Below are 12,442 nucleotides of genomic sequence, written 5' to 3'. Positions count from 1 at the left end.
TATATTAACGAATCGACCCATCTATATGTCTGTACATGTGTTCTGAGCTCAATATGACTGCTTGGGATACAACATTCTTTATCATCGAATTTTGATAAGTGGTTCAAAGTTTTCTGGTGTGACAAAAAAAACTTGGATGGTAAACAAAGGTAGTTTCTCTGACTTGTTCTTCAAAGGTTTGAATGTCATCGTTTATCCTCAGTGCTTAACGACGCTGATTAGCATGTAAACATATTAGGATCAAAGGGATCAACTTAGATTCCGAGGTATTTACATTGTCGAAATGTTAATTGGTTACACGTTCTTTACTGTCGAAGATTGTTACCGTATAGGATCACATAAGGCTTTCAGGATTATCAGTTAATGTTAAACAGGCCTGGCTAGAGCTATCAAACAACCACATGACTTATGCTATGTTTTATCTCAAACTTATTCTGTTTTAGTTTGGTATTGCATAATTCATCGTTACCTTAGTGCATGCAAATGGTTATGCTAGTTCGAATGTTAAAGTACTTGCTCATATTCTGTTTTCGAGCCACATACCAGAAATAACAGCAAACAAAACTCAAAATAGACTATTCTAAAGTTAAAATAATAATTCATAACATGCTGATATGTGGGGAACTGGGATCTCTTAATCAATAGATCAATATGCATTTAATTATTACCTTTCCACCAATAATATAAGTTCAAATAAATGCATGATTGTTCAATCACAGTAAATACAATATAATGAGGTTGTCAAATATATTGCCCTAGTTTGTGTAAATATTTCTCTGGTTTGACATCTCGATTGGGGTTAAGAGAGCGCGACGATATCATAATAACACATTGTTGTAGTGTAAGTAAACAGCAAGACCAGTATTGACATAGCGCCTTATGATTCATGATTAACTATTTACATTCATATCTGTAACAATGGTTCATGTACACAACTAATAACGCTGAGGATTTTGTGGAATGGTGTAATCTTGTGTGGCCCGAATACTTGAAGGAAATATAGGTGTGACGCTTTGTAAAGCCCTTGATGGATGGTCAACAAACTGGTTTCAAGTGATCACTGGACAAGTCCAGTTAGAGGCTTAACCGCATATAGTTCTAATGGCTGAAGTCAAAGAGTCAATGACCATTGTTGAACATAGAATTTAAGGATCACTTACTGTATCAGAACAATGCATTTTCTCCCACGGAACATTACTACGCCCATGTAAGTTACACATGGAATTTTATTTTTGTAAACTGGGTAGCTTTGATAATGGGAGTGTACTGTTCTTTACAAACTGTGGATACTGAAGTAAGTCCACTGTTTGACATTTGCTAATAACGGATGTGTCGCTAGTTGAAACCCACAAGAAGCTGAAATTACCAAATGAATCAGAATTAAAAATCAAATCTACTGACACATGGCTTATAATATAGATACGAGGGCTGGTCAATAAGTTCTAAGCCTAACAACAAACCCAGCAAATGTAACAGAGTTTTAATTTTATTGTTCAACATAATTTCTATGCTTTTCAATACATTTCTCATATCGATAGTGAAGCTTTTCAATTCCAGTCAGGAAAAAGTTTTCTGAAGCCACCCTGAAAAGCTTTGAGGTCATCGTTGTCGTCATAACGATCTTGAAGACTTGAAATTCTTTGGGGCCGGAGAAGTGGAATCGTGCCATTCCATGGATTGAGGTTATTACTCGGGATCATTATGGTAGAGCTATGTTTCATCATCCGTTACTAATCTCTATTTTCATTTGACGAAATCCTTCTCAATTTGCACCAAATTTTCTCTGGAAATGTCAGTTCTTTTTAATCTCAAGTTTAGAATTTAAAAACTTTGGCACCCAAAGAGTATTCATCTGTAAATGTTCATGGATTATAGTTTCTTGGATCCATGGTTTAGACCTGTGTCTTCCTCAAGTTCGGCAATGGTACTACGTCTATCTGACAGTATAAGTCTTTCTATCCCCTTGATTGAATCTTCATTGATGGTAGTTGAGGGACGTCAAGACCTAAGGTCATCATCAAGGCTTGTTCTCCCAGCCTTAAACATAGCTGCCCAACGTTTAACAGTGGAATAGCTAAGGCACTTATCCCCATACACTTGTGACATGCGGTCATGAATTTCTTGGGCAGTACTTTTCTCTAAAGTCAAAAACTTGATGACCGCCCGGTACTCGTACTTTTCCCTTTCTGTGTCCATTTGGACCCCTTTCACATTCAACTGGCTGTCACTAAGATCCAAACGGCCTCAAAAGACCAAATACACTTGCAATTTACTACTCAAACAATGTACTACGTTGCCTAGTCCACTTTGTTATGGCCAATAGTTTAAAGTCAGTGTTAGAACTAAAACCGTTCCATTGCTGTTTGTGACACACATCCTAATATGTTTGAGTAACTCGTCACATCCAAAAACAGATGTCATTTCTTCACGTCAGTATCAAATAGAATCAAAATGAGAAGGTCTTGTTTTTCATATTTATCAAATCCAAACAATGTTTCTGAGTAACCATAGAATGGAAGTTCTGTGTTTTAGTGTATTCTTTTATCGAAGATCAAACAATTTTAACACTGGTTTCGCAAACGAAAACTGTAGGAGATCACGCTAGTCTTACATCTGCGGAAACTGATTACATTCGGCGTAAAAGGCAATAATAGTGATGAAAACTATAAGAATTGATCACTGAAAATTGGTGATGCTGCCTAGTGATGTTCTGCTCTACCGGTAGCATCCGCCACTCACACAACTTCCCCAGAAAAGTAAGTGTTTGTTCCCAAACGCCGCAATAGCAATACTCCTGACGACGGCTACCAGTAAACAGTCGAGTCTGGATCAGACAATTCAGTGAACTGTTTCACGAGGAATGATTCACAACATCGGTGTACGACACAACGCCGTGCGCCACGCTGTTTACCCATTATACCATAAATGCCAAGAGGTTGAATGCTTGCAACTCTTAATTCATGAACTTACAAGGAAAGTATGCCATACTTAAGCCGCAACTTGCACAGCAAATGTACCATGCTTAGATCAGGTAGTTACGTGCAAGCTAAACAGTGTCTAAAGTATTACGTCCATGGAAGGCGTGTAATCCTGTACTCAGACAGATTGGAATGCCATGAAGAAATTATATACCTGTATTTACCGTGCTGGTAAACGATGGTTAACTAATGTACACTGGATGTACATAGCATGTTTAACATACATGCATATACGTGTGTGGCAAAATATAACTGGAATGTATACTGAAATGAACAAGGGGAACTTCGTAAAATGATATGCTATCACGGGTTCCCAGCCTTGTCTACCAAAAATGCGCTGGAAACAATGCATACAAAAATATTTGATTCCAACATGTGTTGAATTTGTATGCGCGCTATTTCAAATGTACTGAACTCAATTCCCTATATTTTTCATTGTTCCTTTAATCGTTTCCATCAGTATATTCAAAACATAACCAAATGGTTTACGATAAATATACGATGATTCACACGAAAGGTATTAAAACACGTACATGTATTATCATGGTAGGTATTGTAGGATTAAACAATATTATTATAAAGAGTGTTTGGTTTGACTACATGCTTCACAAAAAAGCAAATGGCTACACTATGTCTTCGTACAATTTCTTCATGTTTTAATTATTGCGGCACTCACACAGATATCAGTTTTGTCAGGTGACTCGATGAGATAAACATGTTATTTGACAAGAAAGCTAACTATCTTCTATGTACATGAGGTTGAACGCAGGCTAAAATTATCATAAATGTGCCTTAGGTATGTAGGTTTAGGAGAAACAATTGAGTGAGTAAGTGAGTATGGTTTTACACCGCTTTTAGTAATATTCCAGCAATATCACGGTGGGGGACACCAGAAATGGGCTTCACCTATTGTACCCATGTCGGGAATCGAACCCGGGTCTTCGGCGTGACGATCGAACGCTTTTACCACCAGGCTACCCAACCGCCCCAGAAACTGAAATCGTCAAGTTCTAAATTAAGACTTGAAGTATTTTTAACCGTGATAATCTACACTCTATTAATATGATAACTAATATCATAACTTTCTATAACACTTTGTTATATGCATGTAAGTGATGCTTAATAATGGAATTGATAGCAGAAAATGTTGCCTTCTTTCTCTATTTGTGTCGCTCCGTCTAAATCAAACTTTCAATCCCCAAATATGATTGTGGAACATTCCACATTCTTCAAGAATTTGACACCAGCCGTCATCTAGCGCCTGGCCATTTTTAAAAGTCTCCTTTGAAAAGTTTGGTTTATTTTTGCAACAAAACTACGCAAGCAATTTATTGATATCGTCCAAATACTGAGAATATTTATCTTTTCATGAGGAAACTGCTAGCTTAGGGGCGAAGGTATGCCCCTTGACCTTGATCAAAGTTATTCAAACAAGCAGGACGAGATTGATATCTTCTTAGTTGCTCACTTAAATCCTAATCCATAGGAATACCTTAAATCTGTGCGATGAGCTGTTTGTCGTGAAATTCCCCACTCTCGGGAAACTGAACGAATCAGGCTTGAAGATAGACACGTGAGTTTGGCATTGATCACACGGGGTAAATGATAATACGAGCACCCAAACATTAGCCGTGGTCAGTGTTTAACCCGCGATGTGTGGACTGAAACTGCTAAATGACTGAGCCAAGACGTTGTGTAAAGTCCAACAACAACTAGATTGATTGGTCAATGGATGATGTTGACAATGAGAGAAAGACGGGTTCAACTTAATCAATCTCATTGCTCCACAGGAAGTTCAAATCTCATCCAAATATTTGATGTTTTCATTAATCAATCAAACTAGTTGACCCCACAGTTAAATATTTAGGCAATTCATTATGACGTGTCATAATAAATATGGTTAATAAACATTAAACATTCATCCATTGGGACTAGGTTTTCTTCATTACTGATTTTACAAACCTACTCATGATTGTGTTGTATGCCGTAAACAATAATGCAATTACAACCAGAACATCAGAACATGATATTCGTCAATTAACATGTCTAAGGTTTTCATTTAGGTTTTCATTTAGGTTTTCATTTAGGTTTTCTAGTTGGTGAGTTTGGTGAAACGCCGCTTTCAACAGTCGTGTAGGTTGTTTTATTTTCTTTCTTTTCTTTGTGTGTGTGTATGGGGGGGGGGGGGCGAGACAGTGTAGGTAAAACTCATGATATAATGCTGACAAACCAGGGATCATATCAGAATGGGTGATTTATAGGATTTGAACCCCACGATCAGAGGATCTTAGCACGCACGTCTGTACAGCGTGGCCAACCATGTGTCCTTCAAGATGGAAACAGTGAGTGGATAGGTGTGTGGACATTATTTCCGTCGTATCGCGGTGCGTCAGCTCAGTGTGGGAGAAACGTCCACATTGACATATGTCTTCGACACTTACCACTTTGGTCGAACCAACGTGTTCGGCTATGGTACCGACAAACAATAAACCATTGTCAGGGCAAATCCGGAACACGGACCAACGATTCTGGCACTCTTAAAGGATAGATGGAAACGTATATAAAATAATAATTAATAGATCCATGTGTTGTTGTTTTCGATATCGAAGGGATCGATTGTTGTTTATTGGAGTAAGTATTGGGAAGTTTTTAATAAGCATGATTTAGGGATGAAAATAGTGTCATGTATTCGTTCTTGAAAGGAATAGTATAATAATAAATGTTATACGTTCTCACTGTGGTCAATATAAACATGAAAATTCGAGGTTGCTTATATTGTTTCAGAGTCTTTCTTGACGAACTTCGAAGTGTAACTATCGTCATTTATGTCATTATGTACTGATGAGTATTGTTGATTTTTTTACACGTTTACAAAGGTGTTCTCGCTAACCTGTAAAGACAAATAAACATTGCAAATTTCATGCATCTCTCAACTTCTTTCTACCTTTTTGCAAGTGTTTACAATCACTACGATTGCATAATGTTTCCTTCAACACATACGCATGCAATTCGGCTTCTTAAAATAAATATTGTATTTACACAACTATTTCACATGAAAACCCTTTTGTATTACCGGATATGGAGATTAAAACATGGATGACAAATATTCATCATAAAGAAAACAAGATATGATTCAGCCACTACTAGGATGCAAAAATACAGTTTTGGCAAGAACATCACCCCTATTGGTGCTTGAGCCCAGCAGATATTTCAGCAGAAATGATAACATTCAAATTATAAAAATCAGAAATGTTTCAAGATCAGATAAAAAGTTCCTCATCCTATGATGGTATCTTATTGTTTGCTTCTTAGCGACTGCTGGCATCTTCTCTCTCTTCAAAGAAGCTCCAAGCTGAAGCAGTAGCTGTTGACTCTGGCCCCCGATAGCGTGTTGGCACATACATGAGCACTATTTCTAGTAACGTGATACATTCTTTATAGATTCATTCTGGATTAAGTACTCGCTATTAGAAAACATAAACATTTTCATAATGCCTCGATCTGTACAATAATTTCAATCCTTTGGCCTTGAAAATAACAGGTAAAATTGTTTAGGCGTCCTGTAGTTTATTATGGAACATGTGTCACTTTATATGGTATTTCTATCGCCAACTCAACTACGTTTTAAATATAGACATTGGAAAATACATTAAATTTGTGAAAATAGCACTTAACATTTCATTTAGTATATTTGGTGCATTGATTATCATGTCACATATGCTGTAAAACTACAAATTTCTGGTTTCGGTTTTCAGTAAAGATGTTTTATACTTCCTAATAAATATGGTTTTGCTTCATCTATTCTGGTTCCTTTTATATTGTTTAAAGACAGTATCACTTTTGTGCTGTTAAGTCTTTTAATATGTAAAAGCATTACTATCGTTCCTGATATCTAGCACTGAAATCGACATTCTATAACAAAATAATCACTAAAAAGAAAAACCTTAAACATTCTACATTATAACTTTTACCATTAAACTTACATGGTTCACAGTTTTAAAGATATTCTTTGGTTTCCGAAATAGGTTGTTGCCACTTACTTTCGTAACGCTCTTTGTAAATGCACGGCTAAATGCACTGGGTATTCCATTACAATGAAACTCCAATGTTGGCGTCGTTTCTTATATTTCGTATGAAAGAAATGTTTCCGAGTGAAAACTTAAGTCAGAGTGATATACTCCAAATTATCGACATTTCACTCTCAGTCTGTGTGTGTACAATTTACACATGTTTGTCCGTTCATCTGTTTATAATTATGATTTATTCATGTTGATAATAGCAATCACCGTACAATTACGTCTGTTACAAATGACATTGTCATTTCGTATGCGTAGAACCATAACTGTCGGTCACGTATCTTACGAAGGTTAATCTCAATGCCACTCAATGGAAAATGCAGTTTTGCAGCAGTATTTCAAAACGTTTCATTGAATATGACATGATATTCATTTTTGTGTTTATTTTTATTTGTGCACCAAACAGAATGTATGAACTCATATAAAGGACACATTAATCGTGAATCATATGGGGTGATGTGGTGACTTTAACAAGACAAACAGCTTTTAAATTGTGCTAGAAAAGAAGGATCATAAAAAGGCGCCCTGTATCAGCCATATCGATGCTCTGCTCATGTTAGAGTTGTCGGGTTAATCCACTCTGCCGAGGGGCATCCTCATTGGCTGAAGGGAATATGCGACCTTGAATCAAAATCCCTCACACTTGGCAGATTTTCAAGGAAGGTAGTGGTTAGGTATTGATTCAAGTTCTTCAAAAAAACATCCGCCTTGTGAGACTCTCCTTTTAGACAAATCCCACAGACGTTACACATAATATAGCTTCGCAGATCAGCAAATCTCATCTTTATCTACTTCACATTTTGGAGATTTTGTGTAAATGAATAACTAGTAAACGCATTACGTTGATCTCACAATCATCTTTAGTAAAATATTAATGCGCTGTGTTAACATCTGCAAGTTTTGAATTATTTTTTCTTTAATTCTATATTCTTACTAAGTCCCTACAGCTATTCCTGTGAACATTTTACTTTCCGAATTTCACATTCTTAATAAGACCCAAAAGCGATTCTTGTGAACAACATATGGTTCCCTCTGCTCTTCTTCGTCGCCGTATGTCACGCACGGTAAACATATTAGAGCGACAACATTTGCAGTATACCTTACTGTAAGTATTGACACAGGCATTCGGTCCCGATCACACACGTTAGGCCATGTGACTAAAATATCATATCACGTGTGTTTATAAGAAATAAACGTACAAGAAGGGACCATATCATTTGCTCAAATGTACACATGTTGATGTTATGAACACTCTGACAGGCATTGCGTCTGCAAACAAAGAGGGTTCCTTTCGATTGCAAACTCTGTTTGATTTTGTATGATGCCAGCTACTTTGTTTGGTTGATAAACATATGTCAATTAATTACAAACATGCATAGTTTAGAAAGACACATTAATGTTTATCAAATGAATCATCAATTTGACATTGTTGAACTTTTTATATGGCTCGTTAGGTACATTAACACAGAGTAGACGTGCTTTGGTTTACTCAGATAAAAAACAACATGATATTTTAAGAAATGCAGCGCTCATAGTGTAAGTTAAAAACATGCACCGAATGAGTACACATGTACGATTTCTTGTGTTGTAAGTTATTTTAACTTCAACTGATATTTAAGTTTTATTACTTAATTCGTTTTTTAGTGCTGAAATATTGATATCGAGATGACGATGTTTGCAGCAAGTTCGAACGATCGGAATGCATATTCGCTATTCAAAGCGTGGGGATTCCAGAAGAGAATAAGAGCCCATTAGGTTATGTTTGTTGTATGAGACGACTAAATGGACCGAGTGATCAGAATAAATATGTGCATCTTCCTGGCCTTACGGCGTGGGGCGTTGTTCGTAATATCATTGGTTTATCTTGTCCAGACTCAATTATGTACAGGCAACTGTGTTATAGCAGGGATTACATTTACTGTGGCATAAAATAAGAAACGCACACAAACTATTTTATATCCTGATGCCAAAAGCAAAAGTACTGCTTGTAAAGTTTCTGTTATAGCTTTACTGGCACAGTGAACACAGTGAAAACATATTGTTCAGGTAACACACTGCAAGTCAACTGTTTGAAATTCAGGTTCGAATATGTTCCCAGCAAACCATACTTGTCATACCAGGCGGCTATTTGATCGGGTGGTCAACCTCGGTGACCTTTCTAATTGCATGTCGTCCTACCCAAACTCATGATGACAGTCTCTGGTTTGCCTGTTTCAGATTTGATTATTAACAGACTGATGTAACATAGCTTTAATATATTGCTGACTGCTGCGTTAAACAGCAAACAAACAAAACCAAAATATTAAAATCAGAAAGAATAAATAACAAACAAGGGGAAGAATGAGAACTTAGCCTAAAACTGGCATAGACATAACTACCATACTATCATAATGTGTGTTTCTCAAAGGAGTAGGAGCATGGCAGTCTCTTGAGAGATTGAGGATATATCCGTTTTTCAAATGCCAATTCTTTCGAAAAATATGCGTACTTAAGTTCGAAAGTTATAAATGTATCGAAGTTTACAGGTTTCATTTTTTTACATTATTAATATAAAGAAGTTTTGTAAAACATTGGGATACAAATAGCAGATTGCATCATGTCAGAAATACTCTGGCTCTCATCTTTGACATAATATATGCCTTATCGCAAATTATGAAACTAATACTAAACGTTAAAATGTTTTTCACTCAGATCTAGTCAATTTCGCAAGCATATTGACCTGACATTTTTTTAAAGCGGAGTTTGTAAATTCGACCCCAACGGTATTTAAAAGATAAACAGATGCGCCCCTCGAAAATGTGCTAACATTAGAGATTCTCTGTCACTTATCCATTATTATTTAACTAATGTAATATTTTTTATTAATCTATCGCAAGGAAATATTAATCGATGATTGTCCGTTTGTCTTTATAGTTTTCGTTTTAAGAATGAACTCGTTTAATGCAGACAGAGTCTCTTTCTAACGTACAGCTAGTATATTCAAGGTAAGGTGATCGCCAATCAGAATGTTACCAATACTGGAGATGACTTGCAAGACGGGAGGAGTTATATTTCCCAACTCGAAGATATGCTTGATTCTATTTTGAAATGGCGTCTATTGGTGACAACATCTATATCATGAACTTTTTTATGTTTTTTGTTTTTGGTTGTTTTTGTATATCACGACAGCCTGTACATAATCGTACATAGTCTGGGAAAGACAAACAATTGGTTGATATTATGTGCAACGTCTCACTCAGTTGAATACACACAATCAGTCAAGTGAGCGAGTGTAACCACCGATCAATTGTAAGCGACATTTATGACATGGATAGGTAATTGGGGACCAGGTAGGTCCCGCGGGTACACTGAATAAGCATAACATTTAAAAGCATATTTAACTTCTCACAGCAAAAGGAAGTTGTTAATAGAAAGCATCTCTTGCTTCTGAATATCCCAGGTAAGTGTCAATGAAGTCAATAGATCTATTAAATATTTGAAAATGATTCCTACCTTTTAACAGCTTCTCCAGTTTGCTTGCTTTGTGTTTGTCTCCTTGTTTTGGGGTGGTTCTGAGCCATGCACGTGTGTTTTTCACGGTTGGTAGTGTTGTCGGAGTTCTGGCTATTGTAGTGTAGCGTCTACGTGGGGATTTCCTGGTCGGCCATGGAGTAAATGGGGTACGTTTAGTAGGAGGGTGGGTGATGGTAGTTCTCTTCGTCGTTGTCATCCTTGGTGTTGTAGGTGGAGTTGTGGGTCTCAGTGAACGGGCAGTCGTTGGTCTGTACCATCGTCGGGTCGATCGGGGTCGCTGCGGTTTCATTGTTCTTCCCCTAGGGCGAACGATTTTCCTTGTTGGTAATGGAGCGTTAGTGGTATATAGAATCATTCTGGGGGTTGTTGGTCTGGGTGTGAATGGTGATCCTCTGCTTCTTGGTTTATTTGGTCTTCTTGTGTTTGATTTCGTTGTAAACAGCTTTGGCGTAGATGTTGGCTTGAAGCGTCTTCTAATAGGACTTGGGGTAAATGGGGATGTTTTTCTGGGACGTTTTGTAGCCCTTTCGGGTTTCTTAGTGATCGTCGGCATGGTAACAGTAAATTGTACGGCTCCTGTCACGGTATAACCGGGTGTCACGTGTTTGTTGGTCTTCTTGGGCATATCAGGAATGTTATACTGAGTTACATAACTTTCTGTGGTTTTAGCACGCATTGTAACGGATTTCGATTCCTTGGTTGTCACATCAGTTGGCTGAGTACGTATCACTATTGTATCAGATTTCTTTGGCGCTGGTTGGTATTTCGGGCCATTGCAGTCGTCCCATCGAGAACCCTCCGGAACGCAGTTTTTAGCAGTATTACCCCAAATTTGACCAATAGGACATCTAGGCATGCCTAATGGCTGCCCGTAGTGACAAATGTAGTAGATAGAGCAATCGTTAGGATCTCTTACCCAGCGTATGGCATCCGTTCCTGGACAGGGGTACTCGGCACGTTTGGCATCAACAGTGCAGTAACATATGAACATGACAATCAGAGTCCACAGTGTCCTGTTAGAGAACTCCACAACCCCAGCACACCTCATCTTTCCAGCAAAATTGAAATCCAAATTTCAGTTCTTGGACACAACACCAGTTTACTATATCCAACTGATATTTAATCTTTGGTGAACGCAAGTCGGTTTTAGTCCAAGACGTAAGTCCAGTGGAGAGACTCAAGTGAAAACAGTTTCTGAGTATGATGATGCTCTTCCAAAACCGAAGTAGTGTTAGTAGGGGAAGAAGCACGTGGGTGCTCTCACGACGGCAGTTGTGCTTATGGTATGTTTCTGGTGAGCAACTGCTTTAAGAGGGCCCGTGAGCCCCTCACGCATTGATTGGTTGTCTTCCTGTGCGGTGTACACACTCTGTTTGCAGCACGTTACGACCCGATGTGTTGACGAAGTATCGACCACAAGGGAAAGCTTGCTTTCAAATGCCGCTTGTCTCTCAATAGTGCTTTAATCGGTAAATAAATACATGTGATCCGAAGCCAAACATACCTTTTTGCAAGCGCGGCAATCCTGACACACGGGACAGTAAAGTAAAGGATATAATTACTGAGGCTGCAAATCTAATTTCTAGCTGGAGCTTAGAACAGTAGCAATGGTGATCAAGATTAAATCTGAGGATTAAAATTTAAAAACTAAGGTTACCGAGCTATAAAAATATAATGGTTGCATGAGTGTTGGGGCGATTAGGAAGAAATCTATATTTGGCACATAGCCTAAATGTTCATAGGATCTGGTAGGCAGAGGATTCAGTCACTGGTTTAAGACAGGCTATCTGGACATAAATCCCCAAGGTCCTACTGTCCGACTTGCACGAAAACGTGATAAACACAGGGGATTTTTATAAACTTTTGCTTTCCACT

General features: G+C 37.7%; 1 protein-coding gene across 1 annotated transcript in view; it reads right to left on the bottom strand.

The window, feature by feature from the left end:
* LOC124131378 overlaps positions 1 to 11,833 on the bottom strand; it is a 54,328-nt gene extending 42,495 nt beyond the window's left edge. Inside the window, exon 1 of the mRNA XM_046494618.2 lies at positions 10,547 to 11,833. Within this exon, the coding sequence (XP_046350574.2) occupies positions 10,547 to 11,615 (1,069 nt within the window). The 5' untranslated portion in view covers positions 11,616 to 11,833. The remainder of the gene's footprint in view (positions 1 to 10,546) is intronic.
* Between the last annotated feature and the right edge of the window lie 609 nt (positions 11,834 to 12,442).

Source organism: Haliotis rufescens, unplaced genomic scaffold, assembly GCF_023055435.1.
Source record: "Haliotis rufescens isolate VD_foot unplaced genomic scaffold, xgHalRufe1.0.p SCAF_1, whole genome shotgun sequence".
Classification (NCBI taxonomy): Eukaryota; Metazoa; Mollusca; class Gastropoda; order Lepetellida; family Haliotidae; genus Haliotis; species Haliotis rufescens.
Note: the sequence above shows the minus strand (reverse complement) of the source record. Positions and strands in the feature narration are given on the sequence as shown.